The sequence below is a fragment of the Podarcis raffonei genome, chromosome 10 (genome assembly GCF_027172205.1).
Source record: "Podarcis raffonei isolate rPodRaf1 chromosome 10, rPodRaf1.pri, whole genome shotgun sequence".
Lineage (NCBI taxonomy): Eukaryota > Metazoa > Chordata > Lepidosauria > Squamata > Lacertidae > Podarcis > Podarcis raffonei.
Genome location: NC_070611.1, coordinates 46323143 through 46347024, shown reverse-complemented (window position 1 = coordinate 46347024; position 23882 = coordinate 46323143). Strand labels below are relative to the sequence as shown.

The window sequence follows — 23882 nt, the reverse complement described above, 5'->3', positions numbered from 1 at the left end:
TCATGGCACCATTGATGATCTTATTTTACTTGTTTTTCTCCAAGGACATCCCAACCATCATATTAAGGCAGACTGAGAGACAGTAATCTGACCATAGACACCTAGTGGCCTTCATAGCTGTGATAGAATCTGAAGCCTGGCCTCTCATGTGCAAACCCCTAATAATCCAGCCAATGCACAGTAGTTAGTCTCTTATATTCTAGCAAGTTCAGCAAGGGCACGTGTCAGGTGTTCCATATGAAATTTGTAAAAGAAAAATTTGTCCATTCTCAGCCAAAACAATTAGGGCCATCTAAAGATTTTCTGTCATCCTATGTGGGATGCAGAAGCACAAGGAAATCCTTATGTAAACTGACACTGCAATGCTATGCACAGAGAGAGTAAGCCTAGTTGAACTAAGTAGACGTGGATAGGCTTGCATTGTGAATGTGCCTGGTAACCATTGTACAGTGGTACCTTGGGTTACAGACGCTTCAGGTTACAGACTCCGCTAACCCAGAAATAGTACCTCAGGTTAAGAACTTTGCTTCAGGATGAGAACAGAAATCGTGTAGCAGCGGGAGGCCCCATTAGCTAAAGTGGTACCTCAGGTTAAGAACAGTTTCAGGTTAAGAATGGACTTCCAGAACAAATTAAGTTCTTAACCCAAGGTACCACTGTATATGCTTTAGGCACACCTACCCTGTGCTGCACTTGTGTACACTCCCACAAATTACAAAAATGGCAGGCAATTAACTGGTTCATATACTGTGATTAGCTAGGTTCATATACTGTGTTTGCAACCTGGTGCCCTCATAAGCTTTGGGTTACATCTCCCAGCATTCCCAGCAGCACAACTGCTGGCTGGGGTTTATGGGAGTTGTAATCCAAACTCATGCTGGCTGGAGATGATGGGAGTTGTAGTCCAAAACATCTGGAAGGCTCCAGGTTGGCAAAGGTTGTCATAGGCAACATGAAACCAGTGTGGCATAGTGGTTAGGGTGCTGGAGTCAAAGCCTACTCCAGGGTTCAAATCCCTGCTCAGCCATGAAGCCTAACATACCTCACAGGGTTGTTGCTGTGTGGATAATAGGGAGAGCAGGAGATCCATAGGCACTACCTTGAGTTCCTTGGATGTAAAAGCAAATAAATGAATGAATAGGACCAAGTATCTGTATGCTCATCCTTACTGCTGCAGACAAATGACCTGGTTAATTTTGACACCCTCACTCAAAATACATGCATGCAGGGCTGGCCCCACACATTGAACAAACTGAGCATCTGCCCTTGGTATCAGCCATGGAGGAGACGCTTTTTGTTGTCCTTCACATGCTTCTTAGCAATCTATTATAACTCTGCAATGGCACTTGAAAGCTAGCTGCGTAAAATTCTGCTTCTTATACCTTTGTGCTGCTACTACTACTACTACTTCTCTTAACATCTATGTCACTAGTAACATTTCAAGAGGAGGGTTGCTGCTTATCCCTCCCCTTCTTTGGTCCTGGGGCTGAAGTGACAGCAGCTGGTCCAAGGTGGGATGGTGAGACGATAGGAGGGGCACAGAGTCACAGGGGAGGAAGGGAAGATATGTAGAGGCAAATCCTCATCCAGACCAGTTCAAGGTCTAGAGCTTGTCCTTTATGCTTGCAAGCACTTGCTCCCACATGTACAGAGCATCATGCTTTAACTCGCATCACCTTGAATTTTTGCATCTATGCAGCATGCAGAATAATTTCTTCCCACCGGCTGAAAGTATAAGCGTGGATAGTGTATTGAGATTAGAATTAAAGGTAACCACTGTCTTCAGTCAAGCTGAAAATGTCAGATGAGTCATCATGCACTTTGCACAAAGTTCCAATTTTTGCCACACACATTCTAACAAAGAGGCTTGAAGACCTTGTGGTTCCCTGCTGCAGATCCTCATCAGATAAGATCTCAGAGAAGTGGTAGATTGCTGATTACTTTTGCAACGTGTGCCTCAGCTGCACAGTGAGGCTGCAGCTAACCTAAACTGGTGAACAGGCTGCAACATCATTGTCTTCACTGTTGTCATGGGAATGAAAAACATGCCATGAATACTAAGAAAAGGGCATCTATGCTTATCTTCTTGGCTAACAAGAAACTGGGTAATTCATTGATTTTGTGGCTATGGCCACAACCTGTCATAAGCTAGTGGGTAGGGCTGCCATACATCTGGATTTCCCGGACATTACTGGGATTTCAAAGGCAGAAGGGGGAATTTCTGGAAGGCAGCAGTTTGCCCTGGATCTTCGGCAAGTAAACCAAAAAATTGCACTGCACTTTTGCTCTCATTCACCTTTCTGCGACTAGAAGCCGCTCTGAGAAACCTAACTGGGATTATCATGCAGAATTACAGGCATTTAGGCACCAGTTACATGAGAAATTTTCACCAAAAAACCATGGGTTTTTTGGCATTATTGGGGTCCTTTTTAAAAAGCTCAACAATTTTCAGGGTGTCCTCATTTTTACTTTTTGAAACAAGGCAACCCTACTAGTGGGTGACCTGGAGAGGAGCCCACTGTTGTTCATAGCACTGGTCTATTACCTAGCTATAGATTAAAAGCCATGGTGCAGTTAAAGGAAAAGGAAAGAAGATACTCTGAATGGCAGGCATAAGAAACAGAAGTAGCAAACCAGATGACTGGATGTGTTTCTGAACAGAGTCAGTTGGAATCTAAGTGCATAGCAACAAGACTTCATGAGATGAAACCAAACAATGGAGCTAAACTCCTGCAAAGCCTGCTTTCGTCCTGTATCACTGGATAGCTTTTGCAGTTCCTATACTTACTTCCCTGCTTTGCTCATCTGGATTTAAGGCCCAGAAACCATTACTCTTGCTACAGAAACAATTAATTTAATATTGATAAAATTGCTTAGTCGGCAGATATTAAATCTCAGTGCATCTCCTCTGCCCAGAAGCTACTTTCACTAAGCTCATTTAATTTGTTTTGGCACTAGAGTTCATTTAGGAAAAGAAAAAGTCCCCAAAGAGGGTCAAGTTGTAGGCTTTCTATGGTAACTGAAACAGCTACCAGCCCTACTTCCCTTTCCCCCCACCCACTCCCTCATCCTGCTAGCCGCTCAAGGCTCACCCACCGCCACTGCCAGCTGCAATGTGCACCGCTGCCCTTTTAAGCTTCTGCACACACCCTCTGCTTCTGACTCCCAGCAGTGCCCTGGCAAATGACATCATCAAGCTGTGCCACCAAGTTTGGAGTTGGCCACCATGTTGCACAAGGCAGAGAGGCAGGATCCACAGCCAAGGTGGCGCTGGGGGGCAGAGACAAAACCTCGAAATCACAACACCTCACTTTCAGAACAGAAACTGTGGTGGCTTTATCAATTCAGGGACTGTCCTGGCAGAATCAAGGCAGTTGAGGGGTAGTTTAGAGGAAGAAAAGAAAGATGTTTTAAGCACATTTCTTATTTCAAATGATGCATTTTTCAGTTGCTGACTTTTAAGTAGCAAGTGTGAAGCAGAGTGGGGTCCACTACATAACAAATAGTTAATGGGAGGGAGCATATTAACTTTGCACTCCACATAATAGATAAAAGGTTAATCTCAGTAATGCCAGAACCCAGATCATGGTAGATTAGTGGTGTATTGTTTGTCTTATGAAGAACATTAGAATAAATTTATCATGATTAAAGCCACATGAGAGAAAGAGATCAGCAGGTGGGGAGGGAAAAGGAATATTATCCTTTTCTGGTGCAAAGATGAAGGCTTAGCAGACACCACAGTCACAGACCACTCATCAGAGGGATAATTTACATTCTGGAAAAGAATGTTTGGTTGAGTGAATCAGGCTAGAATTGCAGAGCAGTAGCGAAAAGTCTCTCTATCTCCCTCTCTCTCCTGCCGACTAGCAGAAAAGAAAATCAGCCACCCATGCAGCACATTTTAATTTTGTTCTGGTAACTATGCTACCCCTGCTCAGTTTAACAACAGCTCAAACTGTTATCAGGGAATACTGAGAAGGCAGGATCGACCATTATCATTGCTGCTCAGGTCTATGGACCTGCCAGTGATAGGAATATCATGATTATTTTCATCTGCAAGCATTGATTTCCCCCTCACCTTGCAGCTGAATTTTCCTGTTTGTGAACATTTTCCTCCACCCTGTCCTGCAAAGAGAGTGATGCATGACTGACGGGTGGCCAGTTGTGTTACGTTCCTTCTCTACCATCCATCCACTACTGGAATTTTGAATTTTATGTGCAATCCTTACTAAAGTCATCATACAATCCATATATAAAATCATGAAATATCATTCTGTCAACAGCTATAAGCCACAATAGTTAAATGATGCCTCCATGCTCAGAGGTGATATAACTCTTATTACCACTAGTGATGGCCACCAACTTGGATGAGACAAGTTCATGGAGATGGCTACCTGCCATGATGGCTGTGCTTTGACTCCACAGCGGGAGGCAGTAGTGCTTCAGAATACCAGTTGCTGGAAACCACAGGAGGAGAGAATATTCTTGTGCTCAGGTTCTGCTTGAGGGTTTCCCACAGGGGAAACAGACTAAAGGGGCCACTGGCTTGATCCAGAAGATGCTTCTTATGTATTTATGTTCTTACCAGTTGCTGGAGTGCAGGAGTGGGAAAATGGAAGAAAAGGCATTTGTCTTCATGCCCTGCCTGTGGACTTCCCTGAAGTACATGAAAACCAGCATACAGGCCATAGTTCTAAATAAACCCTTAATAAAGACTTGGATTGATTACTTTCTAAACCCCATAATAACCATAGCAATATTCTCAACCCAGAAAGCATGCAGTGCAAGTAGATAAAGAGGTACTGCTCCAGCGGGAAGGTAAATGGTGTTTCCATGCGCTGCTCTGGTTCACCAGAAGCGGCTTAGTCATGCTGGCCGCATGACCAGGAAGCTGTATGCCAGCTCCCTCGGCCAGTAAAGTGGGCTGAGCGCCACAACCCCAGAGTCATCCGCAACTGGACCTAATGGTCAGGGGTCCCTTTACCATTAGCTTTAATCCCATTTAATGATTTTAATACATAGTCACTCAGGGAGAAAGCTAGGTGTTCCTCCTGAGTATCACCTATGATCTGTAGCAGCAGCAGCAACAACAATTTTATTATTTCTATACTGCCCATCTGACTAGGTTGACTCAGCCACTCTGGGCAGCTTCCAGCAAAATATAAAAACACAACAAAACATCAAACATTAAAAACTTCCTTATGCAGGGATAATAATAATAATAATAATAATAATAATAATAATAATAATATTCCATTATTTATATACGAGAGGACTCCCCCACCACCCCTCTAAATGATTCCAATATTTCTATGGGGCTAAGGTCATTATTCTTTGAATTTTACAGAGGAGAAATTGAAGTGCATGAGCCAGCAATTAAATTAGCAGTCTGTAATTGGAGTGGGGTGGGCTAGGGTTAATAAGAAGCAGCCCATGGTGGAATGTGCTTACAGGTTTGCAATGAAGTGACTGGCACAAATGAATCCATTAGACCAGATGTGAGTAGGGCAGCCGAAGCATCACATTCCGAGATTTGAGGGCAGAATCCAGAAAGCAGGCGTTGCAGTCGGCCTTGACAAAGATATATTGGTAACGCTCTGCACAGACACACATGCCTGCCCTGTGTACTTGATCCTTCTCTGAAGCAATAACTGCCCGTTAATGACTTGCCATTACACATGTCCTAAACCAGCTGTCCTTAGTCAGAGATGCTACAAGGAAGAGGATGAATTGCTGTATGTGGGACATATCTGTGGGACAGGAATAGATGGAAGATGAAGAAAAGCTGGACAGCTCCCATTCATAACCCTCCACTAGTTGTGAATTTGCAGTCCAACACTCTTTTATCCGTTGGCTGATGAATTGTTGCTCACTACAAAACATGACAACTGAAAATCCTCCCACTTCCAAGATCGCACCTTCTTAGGCTTTGCCTCCTCACTTCTTGACAGTATTACTTTCCTGAGCCAAACTAATTAAGAAATGGCTGGGCCAGTTTAGATCTTAAAAAGAGAGCCTGAGGGCCAAATTCCAATTAACCTCAAATGTTAACTAAAGCAACCTGAGCTGGGGGAAACTTACACTCTTGTTCCTCTCAAAATTTACTTTAATTTTTTTATAGCTATTTTACATTTCAAGACAGAAAACCAAAAGGGTTAAAAAGATACACACAAATGACTTTACCTCCTGACACAAAGAATTTGTCAAGAAATCAAAGACTGTAGAATCGTTACTCAGAAAGTGCTACCTTAGTGAGATATTTCTGTTCCTGTTTTGTATATAATATTCTTTTTTAAAAAAAAGAAACTCAGTTGTGTAACGGGAGTCTCAACCATTTCAAAATGGTGTGTGTGTGTGTGTGTGTGTGTGTGTGTGTGTGTGATGAACTGACAGGATGGCAGGGAGGAGGAAGAGAAATCCTACTAAAGGGTGTAGCTGGGACTGGGACATACTGGGGCAAGCTGGGGATGGGGGAGGAGAGATTGGTGTAGGAAGTGCTCATAGGGTGACAGAGGGTGATGAGGGGATGGGGGTCAATGCACAGGAACCAGAGCAGCAGGACCCAGAGCCAGAGGGGCCCCTGTCTCCACAAACATGGTGGGTTCTGATGCATAGGGAGCAGCGGGAGGGGCGTTCTAGGAAGCTGAGGCAGGCAGGGCCTAGAGCCCAGTTCCCTAGCTAGCCAGGTGGGGCTTGTTAGCTTTGGGTGAAGGTATGTGACTCCTCAGCTGAAGTAGGCTCGGAACAGGTGAGGATCACCTGCCTCGTCAAGCCCAGATGCTGCAATCAGCAGGCAAAGTACAAAAGGGGAGCCGAGCTGAGGGGCTGTGCTTGCTCAACTGCCCAGGTTGATTGGACCATGGCTTGGATGTTCCAGAGAGCTGTTTGGGGCTGTGTGTGTGCAGGACTGACCTCCAGGTGCCCTAACCCTTGGATCAGTTGTAGAGAAGGGAATTTGCCTGCTGGGGCTTTGGACCTGTTTGTCTGCCGGACTGTGTGCTACCATCTGCTATAGAACTGTGCACTCCAGCAGGACTTGCTGCCAGGTACCCTGTGGTTCAGGATGGTGTGTGTGTATGTTGGAGTTCTGATTTCTGGGGATCTGAGCCAGCGTTGCTGTATTGGTAACAATCGTCTGTGCAAGTCCTCTGATAAAGACACAAGTCTGGATCTCATCTCCAAGCATCTTTGGGTCTGTTTGTTTTTTAAAGTATAATCACGAAATGAAAGGCCTTGTAAATCCTCATACATGTCTACTGGTTTAATTGTTTAATTTTGTTTGTTGAAATTAATCTGAGTAAGCCACTCTTAAATTCAAAAGTGTATGGCCATCCCTTGTTCTCAGTCGCATAAGTGTAAATTTGCTCCCCTTGTTAAACAAAAGTAGCTCAAGCACTAACTGGATGTGATGGTGGCAGATCCTATATTAGGAGGCAGGTTGCTGGTGAATTTCTATAAAATCGGAAGGGTGTTAATACTTAATGCTGGAAGAAAGAGGGTACAGAATTCTTTCTCTGCCCTCACTTTCCCTTTGAAATCTCTCCCCCATATGTTTTCCCCCCAGTGTGTTTCTGAGTAGTAATCTAAGAGAAAGTAGACTTGGGGGGAGGTAGTTTGGGAGGAAAAGTACGGGTGCCTGTTGCATATATGCTTTCAAACCCTCCCACCCTTAGGTTATAGAATTTCAACACAACCTAGATACTGACACATTGTGCCACCATAAAGTGTAGCGAGCCTGTAATATAGTTGCAGGTGTGGTATAAAACTGATGGTATAAAACTGCACAAACCTATATGAAAGGTGAACTTTAAATTTTTTTAAATAGTGGGGGGTTTGCCCACAATGCATTACTGGTTGTTTTCATTTGTATATATGAAACAGAAATCAATTTTGCTTCATGGATTAAATAAAGGGGGCTTTGTCATGAGATGGTGCTTGCAGCTGTATAGGAAATTATCCAGCTTATTACATTGCCAGATGGCTGGGCTAATGGGCAGTTCACAGTACCTCTCTCATTGGAATGCTCAGTAGGCAATAGATCCAGTCACTGGAACCGTACAGTAAAGAGCTCGTTTGGGTCTGGTAGGAGGTGCTCTATTCCAGATAATTCCCAGGTCATGAAAATTAATGTAGCTTCAGACTGATAATACATTGAGAACATGTATCAAACTGACCTGGCAAAACGCTGGTGCTTTTAATGATGAATAGAACAGCCCCTGACATGGCCTTTTGCTCTGTGCAATAGACTGGCTGGCATGGACGTCAGTTAACCAGATATGCAAGTATTTGGTGGTGCTATCTCTCAATTGACCTTTAAGACTCTCCTTTTAATGAATCTTGGAATTTGTTTGGTTGCAACATATAGAATTTTGGGAAAGGTTGGACTCAGCCATGCAAAACATGGTTGCTCCCTCAGCTGGTGTAAAGCTACTGCTTTGTGGGAGGGGGGCAATAATTGCTGCATCAGTAGACCTTTATCTTGATATTGGACATTAGTATCACATTCTCCCATACCTTTATGCCATAGCTGTCTTGCCAATACGCTTGTCCAGCTCAGTGTTGATGGAGAGGTTTCTTGATTATGGTGGAGCCCAGGTAGACAAAATTGCCTACTACCTCAGGAGTGTGGGTCACCAATGCTGATGCATGGAGTACTAGTGATGTCTTGACCAAGGATGTTGGTCTTCATTAGGCTGATGGTAAGAACCAACTCCTTGGAGTGTGGTATCAAGGCTGCATCATCTGCAAACAACATCTCTCAGATAAGGACCCACCACGCTTTTGTACAGGCATGGAGACGGCTAGATTGACCAGACCCCCATCACTTCTTGGAAGACACTCTCTTCAGTTGAGCTGAAGGCATAGGAGAGCAACAGGGAGGAGAATATGCCAAGGGGAATTGGGGTGAGAACATAGCCCTGTTTCACACCACTCTTTATAGGGAAGCCATCCAAGGATGACCTGTCATACTGGACAGCACTAGACATGTCCTCATGGAAGGACACCATCTTGTGGAGCTGAGGTGGGCATCCTATTTTATGGAGAATAATCCTTTTTGGCTGACAAGGTCAAAGGCCTTTGTCAGGTCTGTGAAAGGAATGTACAAGGGGCATATCAGCATTTCTCCTGCAGCTGACACAGTGAGAAAATCATGTCAACTGTTGATCTCTGAGCTCTAAAGCCTCATTGTGACTCGGGATACACTGTCAGCGAGTGACTGTAATCTGTTGAGAACTACACAGGCAAAGGTTTTCCCCACAGTACTCAGCAGGGAGATAGGTAATTGACTATTGTAAATTATGGCTGGGTGTGTATAATAATAACAGCTTCCTTTACAGAGCTATATATTGTATAGAATCAAACAGTTAACTTTGATAGGTTGCAAAAATGTATGTGAGACTCAGCATAGGAAAAGGCAGGATTTCATTCACAGTGTGAAAGGGCCTTTGATATCATCTTGGATAAAAGGTCCTTGAGGAACATAAGTAAAGACGAAAGCAAGAGGAAAGGAGCCCTCACAAATGTCAGGGTGGAACTCTGTTGCATATGCATAGAGAAGAACAAACCATTAACCGGAGGGGGGGGGTCAAAAAGAATCCAGTACTGCTCTTTGAGATCCACAAGGAAATATTTAGGGGTTGCTTTAAGTTCATTTGATGAAAAGTGTTATGCAGGTTTCAAAGGCAAAATTACTAGTCAGGAGCAGTGAAGTAAGCTGAAGAAGAGCTTTAGGTGCTGGTATTAGCACAATTTTTCAGGCCAAGCTGAATAGCATATATGATATTTCAGCCACTTGTAAATCCAACCCTGGCAATAAAAAATAACAGCAACCACATTTAATCCATCTGTTCGGTCGTTTCAAGAGGGCTCTGTCTCAGTCTCTCACTGAAGTTGGAATCGGTGAAAATGAAAACAAGCAAGAGTCGTCCTTTTAAGCTTCCTAAATGCTGCTCCTTTTAAGGGATCCTGCCTCAACTATCATTAATGTCTTTTTGGAGGTTGGAGTTTTAAACCATCTTTCCAAAATGCATCTTTAAAACCTGTAATCCCTACTGGGAGTTATTTTTCAAACTTATTTTTATTCAAGAAGGGTTAGTTACTGCCACTAGAATCTGCAGATAAAAGATTCTACTTATGCTAAGGCTGTGTTTTCATAGAATTGTAGAGTTGGAAGGGACCAACAAGGCTCATCTAGTCCAACCCCCCTGCAATGCAGGAATCTTTTGCCCAAAGTGGGGCTGGAACCCATGGCCCTGAGATTAAGAGTCTCATGCTGTTCACATTAATGACAGCTAGGTCATTCTTGTTCTCAATACCAGTCGTAGCTGGTTTGGAAGACAGCACATAAAAACACATTATTTTGCAAGAAATTGCAGGAAAGATGCGGATTGTGGCTAATGTTGCATGTAATGGCTTAAAATGAAGGAGGATGGCTGCTCTTCCCCACTGTTTCAAGTCTCATCTGCAGTTGCTATACACACCAGAGAATAGGTGGAGATGTCTTCACCCAATGCACATTATCTGTTTGGTTTCTCTGCACCTGCAAGCCCCCTCCCCCTCCCCCGCAAACCCGTATTCATGAAGCTGTCATCTGTGCATGTGCAATGGCTATCTCAAATGTACACACCTCAGCTTAACAGCAGCATATGTTTTCAAATCAAATGGAAATTGCTTTGAAGAAAGATCCATTGGCTAATATCATATGAGCAGGGCCTTCAACCAACTTAGTGGGAGCACACACTGGAATGGGAAGGATTGTTAATGCATACATAGTTTTAGTTAAAGCAAGTCAGCAGTACTTTTGCAATGTTACTGTCTCTGCCACAATGACCACCTTTCAAGCAAACAACTCATCCATGGGTATATATGCTCCTCATCTTCCCCTTGATCACTCGGAGAACGCTGCACATGATTTCGTACACTCACATGCACTCATGCATACAGAGTGTCCCAGTGCACCTGAAGAGTCAGTCATGATCAAAGAAATCACTAGACCAGGCATAGACAAACTCCCGCCCTCCAGATGTTTAGAACAACAGGGATGATGGGAATTGTAGTCCCAAACATCTGGAAGGCTGGAGTTTGCCTATGCCTGCGCTAGACAATGGTGTTCTTGACTCATTCATCAGCCAGCAAGCCAACACATGCCTATCCTGAGAACTGCCTTTTCAACAAGTTTATGATAGCTCTTTTAGCCTGCAAAGGGTTTTTGAATATATAGCCAGCTCCTCAAGATGTAATAAAAATCCTTTCTTTCTGACTGTGTAATTGTCTTAAACTATAAGCCGTTAAGCCATTTTACAGGCAAGAGATGATGGATAAATTACCAGACACATATCTTCATGGGAATTTCCCATGTGCCTGTTTTGATGCCTTAGCAAAACTTTCCTCCACCAGGTGCCCTCCAGATGATTTGGACTATAACTCCCATCAGGTGTTGCAGTCCAATGCAACAGGAGACTATCTTGGTATATGAGCTTCTTGATAGATAATGAATGATGTGACATGGGAAAGCCAGACAAGGGCGTTGCTTCAAGCATATCAGTCTGTGACCCATACATGCCCCCACCATCTCCTGTGCCTGCGGTACAGAATCTCCAAGTGTCCCTATTTTCCTGGGACGCCCCTGATTTAGACAAGCCATCCCGGTTTCTGATTTAATCCTGGAATGTCCCACTTTTCCTTAGGACGTCCCTATTTTCATCTGAGAAATGTTGGAGGGTATGCAAATAGGTGGGCAGAGGCTGTAACCGTGTAGGGATAAACTTGTCTGCAGTGCAGTTTGCAGGGACCAATAACATAACAATATTCCTGCTTGGCAGGGGGTTGGACTCAATGGCCCTTGTGGTCTCTTCCAACTCTAGGATTCTATGATTCTATATACAAGCACATGTGCATGAGCTACTGGTTTATAATTAGGCACAGAAAATAAGTATCGTACACAAAAAGTGCAGTTGCAGTAAGAAGGGGGGGTAGATTTATATTCATACATTATTCGTTTCATTTAAGATACATCCATGCAAAGAGATTTCTCATAAAGCTGTAAATTTCCAATATGCTTTCTATCATTAGGAATGTTACGAGCTTATGTGAAGATTCTCTAGCATTTTATTTATTCACCCCAGCAGGGAATTTAATTTAAGACCAGGATTTTGGGGCTATCAGAAACCAGGATAGCCCATACCTCTAAGAGATGCAGCATAAGGACAGTTAGCTATTTAGGGAGCCATCCAACCCCCCAGGGGGATGCGGGTGGTGCTGTGGTCTAAACCACAGAGCCTAGGGCTTGCCAATCAGAAGGTCGGCAGTTCAAATCCCCGCGACAGGGTGAGCTCCAGTTGCTTGCTCCCTGCTCCTGCCCACCTAGCAGTTCGAAAGCATGTCAAAATACAAGTAGATAAATAGGTACCGCTCCAGTGGGAAGGTAAACGGCATTTCCGTGCGCTGCTCTGGTTCGCCAGAAGCGGCTTAGTCATGCTGGCCACATGACCCGGAAGCTGTCTGCGGACAAATGCTGGCTCCCTCGGCCAGTAAAGCGAGTTGAGCGCCGCAACCCCAGAGTCGTCCGCAACTGGACTTAACACTCAGGGTTAAGCACAACGATTGAGCTTGGATTGTTCCTAATGCTGTCATGTGATCACATCAGGGTTAGCAGTGTATCCCAGGCCAGCTCAGACTTCTGCCTGACTGCACGTGTGGTGGGCAGAAGGGAACTCTGTGCCAATGGAGTGAAGTTGCCTCCCTCTGCAGGCAGAGACCAGCAGGGTCTTAGAAGGCCAGGAGGGGCTGGTTGAAGGATGCAAAAGCAGGTTGAATTGCTCCGTTAATACTGTAGTGTCCACAGGGCCATCTTTAGCATATGCGCTGCCGGGGTGCAAAAATCGGCCCAGAGCCTCCAAATTTAGTTTAGCCACCCCCAGATTTTTTTGGGAGGGGCAAACTCAAAGTTATTGACCTTTTTGGGGGAGGAGAATTGCTCACCTGTAACAACGACACAGCGGAAATAACTGCTTTCATTTTCCTGACTCGGCGGGAATATTTGATGCTACAATATTTGACGCTACAGAATAACAGAGTGACGGAAGGGGGGGGGACTTTCGCTCCATTGCTTTTCACTGCCGCCAATCGAGAGGGACCAGATTACAGTAGGTATACAGTGGTACCTTGGGTTAAGTAGTTAATTTGTTCCGGAAGTCCGTTCTTAACCTGAAACTGTTCTTAACCTGAAGCACCACTTTAGCTAATGGGGCCTCCTCCTGCCGCCGCACCGCCGAAACACAATTTCTGTTCTCACCTTGAAGCAAAGTTTTTAACCTGAGGTACTATTTCTGGGTTAGCGGAGTCTGTGACCTGAAGCATATGTAACCTGAGGTACCACTGTACATTTGGCGCCTCCCAGAATTCGGCGCCCGGGTGCACCACACCCCTTGCACCCCTGGGTAAAGACGGCCCTGAGTGTCCAACATGAAATTGCGGGGTTATAATTTGTCAGGAAGTTCAACTATGCAGCTATATACAGGGTGAGTCTTTTAAAAGAGGCCCTGCAGAACATGTGTACTCTGTATCCACAGGGCCTCTTTTAAAGGACTCATCCTGTATTACTGTTTTCATGGTGCTGCAAGGCATTTTTGCCACACCAGATTAACACAGCTACTCTTCTGGAAATTGTTATTTAATGGAGAAAACACTTAATGGTGGATTGTGGTAAGATACATCATTGCCAATTGTAAGCTATGTTTACATTTTCTGTACAAAATGAGTAAGGGTACTGGCACCCATGATGAAATAAAAGTTTCCAGGATGATATAAAAACAGGTCCTATGCATGGTATGATTCTAATCATTGACAGAATTTAATAAATCTCCATTTTGTGGATATAAAGTTTTAAAACTCCCAGCCCTCCAAGCTTGTTGCCGCTTCTGTGTACAGTACTTCTTTTATTTGACTGATCGTAAATCAACATCTGTAACTACTTTATTCTGCATAGCTCTTAGCTTTCGAAGGCTCTCTCCAGTCTGCACTCTTTGCTGGCAGCGTTGGATTTCATGGGCTAATCGGGGAGGGAGCGAGGAAACCGGCAGTGACAGATGAAGCACTGGATTGAGCTAAATAGCCTCCCAACTCTCTGGATCTGCCTTACTGGCAAATTCTTAAGAGGCTGCAGGAGCTACTGCCACTCAAGGCGGACCAAGCTGTAAGGCTGTACAGCAACACGGCATGTACATCCCAGGAACTGCAGCCTAAACAGAATGCTGGACAACAAGGTCACATTGTGCCAGCTAATCTGGGTGTCGGCTGCCAGACGCCTGGCCTCCATTCTGCCTGTCTCGTGTTCAGTCACATGAATTCAAATTCATCTAAAATAAGCAACAAGGAAACAGAAAGTGCCGAAAGACACCCAGGAGGAAGTGTGCGGAGAAGATCCTATTTCTATTTAGGAATGACAGGTGATAACTCTCAGTGATGCGTCTCCAGTGGACCATTACCTTAAAAGTGATGAGGTCCCCCCCCCCCCCTTCACATAACACTTGTGCCTTCCTCACTAGCATATTTTACTTCTGCTGTGAGAGGAACTTGTTGCCATGGAAGTAGCCAGGATTTATTTGGGGGGGGGCAGGACACCTACCTGTCCTGTTCCAGAACCTGCAACGTGATAGGTCAGTTTGCGGAAGCCATACCTGTCACTCAATCGGGTTGCATCGCTAGAATGCACCACAACCTCATCCAAGTGACCTCAGAGAACATTTCTGTTTCAAATATTCTAATTGTTTCTACTTTTAGTTACGTCTTTTTTTTATTTACTTAGGGGGGGTGCAGCTGCCCCCCGGCTACGCCCTCACTTCTTGCTAAGGGACTTTGGGCTGGTTCATAAATGGCCTTGACATGTAGCTTCTACATGTGGTAGAGCACAGGTGTATGCCTCTGACTCATGCATGGGGATGTGTCAGTGCACACACACAAATGCACACAAAGCAACTTTAATATGCTTTGAGGTCTACGAGTCCCACACACTGACACCCTTTCTTCTCCGCAGATAGATCTCGTGAGTTGGGTTTATGGTGTTCATGTAATTTAGCAGCAGTTGGAGGGGGGCGCTCCTTGAGGTTTCTTTACTGTAAAAACAAAACTTCAAGGCAGCTTATACTGGTAAAAACGATGAAATAAGTAAAAAGCAAATTTTAAGCAACAACCGGCAAGATGGGAGCAGAGCAGGAAGATAAAACAATGTAAGCTGAAGACAGAAAGATAAAAACAGCAGCTAATACTAATGCAGTTCTCTCCATGTGTACTCAGAAGTAAGACTCACTGAGTTCAATGGGACTCACTCCAGGTAAGCATATATAGGACTGCAGCCTTAAAGGTGTTTTTCTTTTGTTTTTGTTTTTGCAAATGTCATTTATTGATAAATGTCATTTATTGGCAAATGTCATTTATTTATTATTGCATAATAAATATTCATCAACCTACAGCAGAACAAATAGCGAGGTTCCTGTATGGTGCTCTCATCCTAGGTGAGTGTTCTGTTTTAATTTTAGTAAATCTCTCCAGAATGGAAGTCTTGGAGGCCCAGTATTTTCCATTCTTCTATTATAAATCACAAAAATGGGCACCAAACTTCTTCAAAATTGTCATGCCTCATCACACATGCACCTCACCTCACAAGCCTGCTATGGTGTTTTGTCTCATGCATGTTGGTTCTTATAATTTACAGCACATTATAAATGGCTGTCGACCCCTTCCAGTGTTCCCATATTTAGGTATGAGTCATGTATCCTAAGGCAAGTTGGTTCATCTGTATGTAAATTTCCCATGCTCTATCATGTTTAGAACCTACACAAGGGGGTTGCATAGAGGAGTCAGATGGCAGAAAATGAACAAATGAATCCATGAATGATTTCCAGACTCTAATTATTCTCCTACTGCAGATGATGTACAAGACTCGAAGTTGGATGTAAAATTGTCAAGTTTGTGGCGTAGCAGTTACAATTTTAGGCATTTGATAAGACTGTTTTAGCGCAGGGATGGCTAACATTTGTTCCTGTTCTTCTAATTATTTTATTTATTAATTGCTTTGCAAGAGGCATCCCAAAGCAATTTACAGTATTTTTGGAATATTCTAACTTTATGGAAATGCTGTGTTTTTGGAATATGTTTTTTTGGAAAATTTATATTACCCCGATCATTGGCCATTCTGACTTGGGCTGTTCAGAGTTGTAATCCAACAACATTTGGAGAATGAACACAATGCGCCAGTCGTGTGTTCTCTCATTTGTTCTGACGGTACTCTCTACCTGCGCATCTGTATCATCATAAATATCTGGAAAACCAGCTTTATTATTCTTGTGAATGTAACATACCACGCCAGCCTTAGCTTGGTTTGTTTTAGTTTTTATGTGTTTGTTTCATGAAGTTCTATTTTAAAAAAAGAAAAAGTATGAGCACAATGCGATAACAAGGAATTATGGGTAATGAAGCACAGTCTGTAGGTTTTTGCAAGGGCCATGTTATCTATTTCTCAGCTGCTGTTCATGGTACAGCCTCTCACATGCACTATAAAGTGAGCCACTTCCTGCCTTGCTCTTGGCAGCTTGAGCAGGGAAGAGGAGCAGATTGAGGTAAAGGGACTGTTACATCGATAGTCCTTTCAGATCATATCACAACCCTGCTAGCAGGAAATGGTAAGAGGAGCTTTCCTGTCCTTTATCCTAACATCATCGCTTGCAAACGTAAAAACAAGCCTTTTTGTCTGCAGCACAATCAGACCCCAGTGCATTCATCTGAGGTACGTTCAAGTTCTGTATATTTGATCCATCTGAACGCATTATTAGAAGACAGAAACACAATAGTGTACAGTGATACCTTGGTTCTCAAATGCCTTGGTACTCAAACAACTTGGAACCCAAACACTGCAAACCCGGAAGTAAGTGTTCCGGTTTGCGAACTTTTTCAGAAGCAGAACGTGCTCCATTTTGAGTGTTACGCTGCGATTTGAGTGCCACGCTTCCGTTTTGAGTGTTACGCTGAGGTCTGTCTGGTTTTGCTATTTATTTAGCATTTTTGGTTTTGAGGCTCTTTTTCTTTTTTGTTTCTGTGACTGTGTGGAACCCAGTTCAGCTACTGATGGATGGATTGTGTAACTGCAGTACATTGTTTATTGCTTTCATTTTATGGATTCAATAGTCTTGTTAGGTAGTAAAATTCATCTTAGATTGCTGATTTAGGGGTTGTTTTTAAAAGTCTGGAATGGATTAATCCATTTTGCATTACTTTCTATGGGAAAGCGTACCTTGGTTTTGGAACACTTTAGTTTTGGAACAGACTTACAGAACGGATTTAAGTTTGAGAACCAAGGTACAACTGTATTCATAATGGTGTCTTCTTTCACAATGGGGAAACTGGGGAACTTCTGACCAGCCAGATATTGTTAGACTCCAACTTCCATCTTTCCCAGCCAGCATTGTCAATGATCAGAGCTGATGGGAGCTGGAGTCCAGCAACATCTGGAGGTCCACAGGTTCAACACCATTGCACTATGTAAATATCTCTATTTGGTGCCAAAATGGAGTTCTTGTAGAGCTCATGTGCACCTGCAGGTATTTTGACATCATTGCAGCAGGGATGGGAAACCTGTGATTCTCCAGACGTGATTGAACCTCATTTCTGACCATTGGCCATGCTGGCTGTGGGTGGTGGGAGTTGTAGTACAACATCATCTGCAGGGTCATAGGCTTTTCCATCTCTGATTCTGACATTTGTGAGAATTGATAACCTGCCCCTTGTCTTTATTTATATTTCTCAACAATTTTTTTAATCCCAGAGGATATCGAAGCCATTTTCTCACTGTGGTCTGGGCTGCCTCTTTCTGGTTCAGCTGAAACCCCAGCTGATCCTTCTCTTGGAGACATGTGTTTTAAGCATGTACAGGCAACTTCACAACTAACCTATTGTAATGCAAGGTTCAGAAAGTTGCTGCCCTTGAAGACCATTTGTAAACTGCATCCTGCGCATTCTTATGGAAATTCTCGTGTGGAGGCACTGCTCCTTCAGCAAGCCTGAAACCCTCCTTTTGAGAAGCATATGGTTTCTCCATATGCAACACTATGTACATAAGGAAGCAGTGGTGTCTCTTTCTGGCCACTTGTTTGTGCATTTTGCAGAGGGTGTGTGTATTTGTATACTAGGCTGGAAGACGTAAATGGAATTATCTGGCCATTGGTGCATGTTGACTGACAGTGCCTTTCCTGCAAGGATGATGATGCCGCCCAAGATAATGATTGATTTGATGATGGGGAAGGCTGTGGGAATGTATTTCAGTGTGACGATGCTTAGCTTTTCTGACTTTGGCCAATTGTACTATTGACCCTGTTACAGGTTGAGTTGAATTTAGGATTGTGACTCGATTATGCTAGTGTCCGTAGTGGCATAACAGTCTAGTCAGACCTGTCCAAGTGGGGAAATACTTATAGAACAATCTCGTCCAAAGATCCCCTGAGTAAAAGGGCCATAACAAGCTTTCCTGTGTTCAGTACAGTTCCACAAAACAGATATTAATACTATACTAAGCTTTACCATTGATCCCTTCACAGGAGACAGTATGGAAGCTACTGCAAAGTTTGACTTCAATGCAACAGGAGAGGATGAACTGAGTTTCCGGGCTGGGGATGTTCTGAAGGTAAGTGCAAACCAAGGTTTCACCCAAGTATTTTCTCTTTTAACACTGTAAGTTCTGCTCAATGCTTATGAGCTTGTATTAACAATCCATCCCATAAGACAGCAAACCCACAACTGGCACTGGTAGATTAGTGGTTCACTGATAATTCCCAGGTTGCATAGTAAAAAGAAAATCCTTCTTAGTCCAAAATTTAAATCTGCATTTCAAAGTTGAACAAGAAGAACAAAGACTCAAAGTAGCACCTTCTACAAGGACATTAAGCAATCACAAACAATGGAAGAGTTATGCACAAGGAAATCATTTGGGACAATGTGGGCACGGGGGGGGGTCTTGTTTACCAATGTTCTTTAAATCCTATGACTGCCTTCCCCAACCTAATCCCCCCAAATGTTTTGTACTACAACTCCCATCCCCTCTGACCCTTGGCAATGCTGGCTGGGGCTAATGGGATATATAATCCAACCAGGTTGTGGGAAGGCTGTCCTCTGGAACAGTAACCTAACTGTGAAATATCTCTATTTCACACAAAATGTACATACCAAGTATCAGGCTGTTTTTGAAAAGTGATATGGGTTGCAGCCCTGATGTGGAAAAGATGAAAGAGGCAGGAAGTGTGAGGCCCACTGACAGGAGGAAACCTATCTCCTCACTTCAACCCCTTCTTTAGAAAAATGATCAGAAGCCAGCCCTCCATGCACCAGGGAAATTGATTGCTCCAGATACCTCTTTCCAGGAAAGTAAGCATTAGACAGAGGTCGCCTTTAGTATTTTTACCATTTGAGCATTGGCCCATGGGAAGATAAACAGCTGCATTTATTTTAAGTGATATTTAGTTCAGCCACTAGCATAGCTAATCTAGCTGCTTCCTAGCCACACATATTTTTGGTAGTTTGGCATGCGGTGCCATCACTAAGGTTCACCAGATGATTGTTGTTGTTGTTTAGTCATTTAGTCGTGTCCGACTCTTCGTGACCCCATGGACCAGAGCACGCCAGGCACTTCTGTCTTCCACTGTCTCCCGCAGTTTGGTCAGACTCATGTTTGTAGCTTCGAGAACACTGTCCAACCATCTCGTCCTCTGTCGTCCCCTTCTCCTTGTGCCCTCAATCTTTCCCAACATCAGGGCCTTTTCCAGGGAGTCTTCTCTTCTCATGAGGTGGCCAAAGTATTGGAGCCTCAGCTTCACGATCTGTCCTTCCAGTGAGCACTCAGGGCTAATTTCCTTAAGAATGGATGTGTTTGATCTTCTTGCAGTCCATGGGACTCTCAAGAGTCTCCTCCAGCACCATAATTCAAAAGCATCAATTCTTCAGCGATCAGCCTTCTTTATGGTCCAACTCTCACTTCCATACATCACTACTGGGAAAACCATGGCTTTAACTATACGGACCTTTGTTGGCAAGGTGATGTCTCTGCTTTTTAAGATGCTGTCTAGGTTTGCCATCGCCTTTCTCCCAAGGAGCAGGCGTCTTTTAATTTCGTGACTGCTGTCACCATCTGCAGTGATCATGGAACCCAAGAAAGTAAAATCTGTCACTGCCTCCATTTCTTCCCCTTCTATTTGCCAGGAGGTGATGGGACCAGTGGTCATGATCTTCGTTTTTTTGATGTTGAGCTTCAGACCATATTTTGCGCTCTCTTCTTTCACCCTCATTAAAAGGTTCTTTAATTCCTCCTCACTTTCTGCCATCAAGGTTGTGTCATCTGCATATCTGAGGTTGTTGATATTTCTTCCGGCAATCTTAATTCCGGCTTCGGATTCATCCAGCCCAGCCTTTCGCATGATGAATTCTGCATATAAGTTAAATAAGCAGGGAGACAATATACAGCCTTGCCGTACTCCTTTCCCAATTTTGAACCAATCAGTTGTTCCATATCCAGTTCTAACTTTAGCTTCTTGTCCCACATAGAGATTTCTCAGGAGACAGATGAGGTGATCAGGCACTCCCATTTCTTTAAGAACTTGCCATAGTTTGCTGTGGTCGACACAGTCAAATGCTTTTGCATAGTCAATGAAGCAAAAGTAGATGTCTTTCTGGAACTCTCTAGCTTTCTCCATAATCCAGCGCATGTTTGCAATTTGGTCTCTGGTTCCTCTGCCTCTTCTAAATCCAGCTTGCACTTCTGGGAGTTCTCGGTCCATATACTGCTTGAGCCTTCCCTGTAGAATTTTAAGCAGAACCTTGCTAGCGTGTGAAATGAGTGCAATTGTGCGGTAGTTGGAGCATTCTTTGGCACTGCCCTTCTTTGGGATTGGGATGTAGACTGATCTTCTCCAATCCTCTGGCCACTGCTGAGTTTTCCAAACTTGCTGGCATATTGAGTGTAGCACCTTAACAGCATCATCTTTTAAAATTTTAAATAGTTCAGCTGGAATACCATCACTTCCACTGGCCTTGTTATTTGCAGTGGCCCATTTGACTTCACTCTCCAGGATGTCTGGCTCAAGGTCAGCAACCACACTACCTGGGGTGTACGAGCCATCCATATCTTTCTGGTATAATTCCTCTGTGTATTCTTGCCACCTCTTCTTGATGTCTTCTGCTTCTGTTAGGTCCTTACCACTTTTGTCCTTTATTATGGTAATCTTTGTACGAAATGTCCCTTTCATGTCTCCAGTTTTCTTGAACAGATCTCTGGTTCTTCCCATTCTGTTGTTTTCCTCTATTTCTTTGCATTGCTCATTTAAGAAGGCCTTCTTGTCTCTCCTTGCTATTTTTTGGAAATCTGCATTCAATTTCCTGCATCTTTCACTATCTCCCTCGCATTTTGCTTGCCTTCTCTCCTCCGCTATTTGTAAGGCCTCGTTGGACAGCCACTTTGCTTTCTTGCATTTCCTTTTCATTGGGATGGTTTTTATTGCTGCCTCCTGTATAATGTTGTGCGCCTCCACCCATAGTTCTTCAGGCACTCTGTCCAGCAAATCTAAATCCTTAAACCTGTTCCTCACTTCCACTGTGTATTCATAAGGGATTTGACTTAGATTGTATCTTACCGGCCCAGTGGTTTTTCCTACTTTCTTCAGTTTAAGCTTGAATTTTGCTATAAGAAGCTGATGATCTGAGCCACAGTCCGCTCCAGGTCTTGTTTTTGCTGACTGTATAGAGCGTTTTCATCTTTGGCTGCAGAGAATATAATCAATCTGATTTCAATGCTGCCCATCTGGTGATGTCCATGTGTAGAGTCGTCTCTTGTGTTGTTGGAAAAGAGTGTTTGTGCTAACCAGCTTGTTCTCTTGGCAGAACTCTATTAGCCTTTGCCCTGCTTCGTTTTGAACTCCAAGGCCAAACTTGCCAGTTGTTCCTTTTATCTCTTGACTCCCTACTTTAGCATTCCAATCCCCTATAATGAGAAGAACATCCTTCTTTGGTGTCAATTCTATAAGGTGTTGTAAGTCTTCATAGAATTGGTCAATTTCAGTTTCTTCAGCACCAGTGGTTGGTGCATAAACTTGGATTACTGTGATGTTAAAAGGTCTGCCTTGGATTCGTATCGAGATAATTCTATCATTTTTGAGATTGCATCCCAATACAGCTTTTGCCACTCTTTTGTTGACTATGAGGGCCACTCCATTTCTTTTACGGGATTCTTGCCCACAGTAGTAGATATGATTGTCATCCGAACAGAATTCGCCCATTCCCGTCCATTTTAGTTCACTGATGCCCAGGATGTCAATATTTATTCTTGCCATCTCATTTTTGACCACATCCAACTTACCAAGGTTCATGGTTCTTATATTCCAGGTTCCTATGCAATATTTTTCTTTACAGCATTGGACTTTCCTTTCGCTTCCAGGCATATCCGCAACTGAGCGTCCTTTCGGCTTTGGCCCAGCCGCTTCATCAGCTCTGAATCTACTTGTACTTGTTGTCCGCTCTTCCTCAGTAGCATGTTGGACGCCTTCTGACCTGAGGGGCTCATCTTCCAGCATCATAACTTTTATATGCCTGTTGTCTTTGTCCATGGAGTTTTCTTGGCAGGGATACTGGGGTGGCTTGCCGGTTCCTGCTCCAGGTGGATCACGTTTGGTCAAAACTCTCCACTATGACCTGTCCATCTTGGGTGGCCCTGCACGGCATAGCTCATAGCTTCTCCGAGTTATTCAAGCCCCTTCGCCATGGCAAGGCAGTGATCCATGAAGGGGACCAGATGATTACGTTGTGGTTATTTCTGTGAAGAGCAAAAATAAAGCGAGATTTTCTACGCTGAATGCAGATATATTCATTTACAAAAAATTCTAGCCTGTTTAATGGTTTAAAAGTCTTTATGTGGTGTACGCTATGTACAGTGCAGCACAACATAACAGGAATTATCCTCTGTTGTGTTCCACTGTCTAGGCATTTATACCTGTGTGTGTAAGGAAGTCAAAGTGCTACCAAATTCAGGAAAGGATTGATGCATGAAGAGGTAGAGTCAAAACACAATGGCCACAATTCAATGCAGGCATCTAGACATTGAAATCAATGGACTTAAGTGCGTTTCTCTACATTGACTTGAGCTTGGTAAATCCATGGGCAGTGGAAAACATTAAGTTTCTATTGCTTATAGTGGGCACAAGTTTACAGTTCTTTGAATTCTTGTTGGTCCAACCAGCCTTTGGGACTTTTTTGATTCCATGCCTCAGCTGCTTTAGTGCAAGGTCAGCACAAGTAAAGCTGCAATCTTGCACACACTTACCTTGGGGAGTAAGTCCCATTTAAGTCTGTGGGATGTCCTTCCACATAAACATCTATAGGATCTAATGCAGGCATTGCTCTATGGATCCGGGGGCTTTTTTTTGGCCGCTCTCCACCCTGTTAGTTAAATGGAAGGATTTGTATTTTCCTGGTCCAGACCACTAAAACCAAAGCAACCCATTAAAAAAACTCTCACACAGTTCCTTAAGCCCCCTGTAAGATCTTCAAAGCAGAACTCTTTCATCACAGACATATTAGAAATACACATCCAGATCCCTCCACCATCTGAACAAGTCTGCAGGAATTTGGGCAAAACTAACGAGCACTTCCTCTAATACCTCTGTGTCCTCCTCGTAGTTTTACTTCTTCCAAATGCATGTTTTGCTCCCACAGTGGCTGCTTTTCTGCAAGAGCCCTTGATACCTATCCGGTCTATGATTGTCTTTTCAAATTACTTGCTTTGTTTCCTTTTTTCTTGCGACTGCATTGCCTACCTTTGAAGTCTGGTTCATTTGCTACAGGGATGGATTAAT

The 23882-nt window shown here is 43.6% G+C and overlaps 1 protein-coding gene across 2 annotated transcripts in view; it reads left to right on the top strand.

The window, feature by feature from the left end:
- GRAP2 (GRB2 related adaptor protein 2) overlaps positions 1–23882 on the top strand; it is a 51661-nt gene that overhangs the window by 10924 nt on the left and 16855 nt on the right. Inside the window, exon 2 of one of the 2 annotated variants that reach the window (XM_053406199.1) lies at positions 18588–18673. In XM_053406199.1, the coding sequence (XP_053262174.1) occupies positions 18596–18673 (78 nt within the window). In that variant the 5' untranslated portion in view covers positions 18588–18595. Of the gene's footprint in view, positions 1–18480; positions 18674–23882 lie in introns of those variants that run through there. The other variant, XM_053406200.1, reaches the window with a different exon arrangement.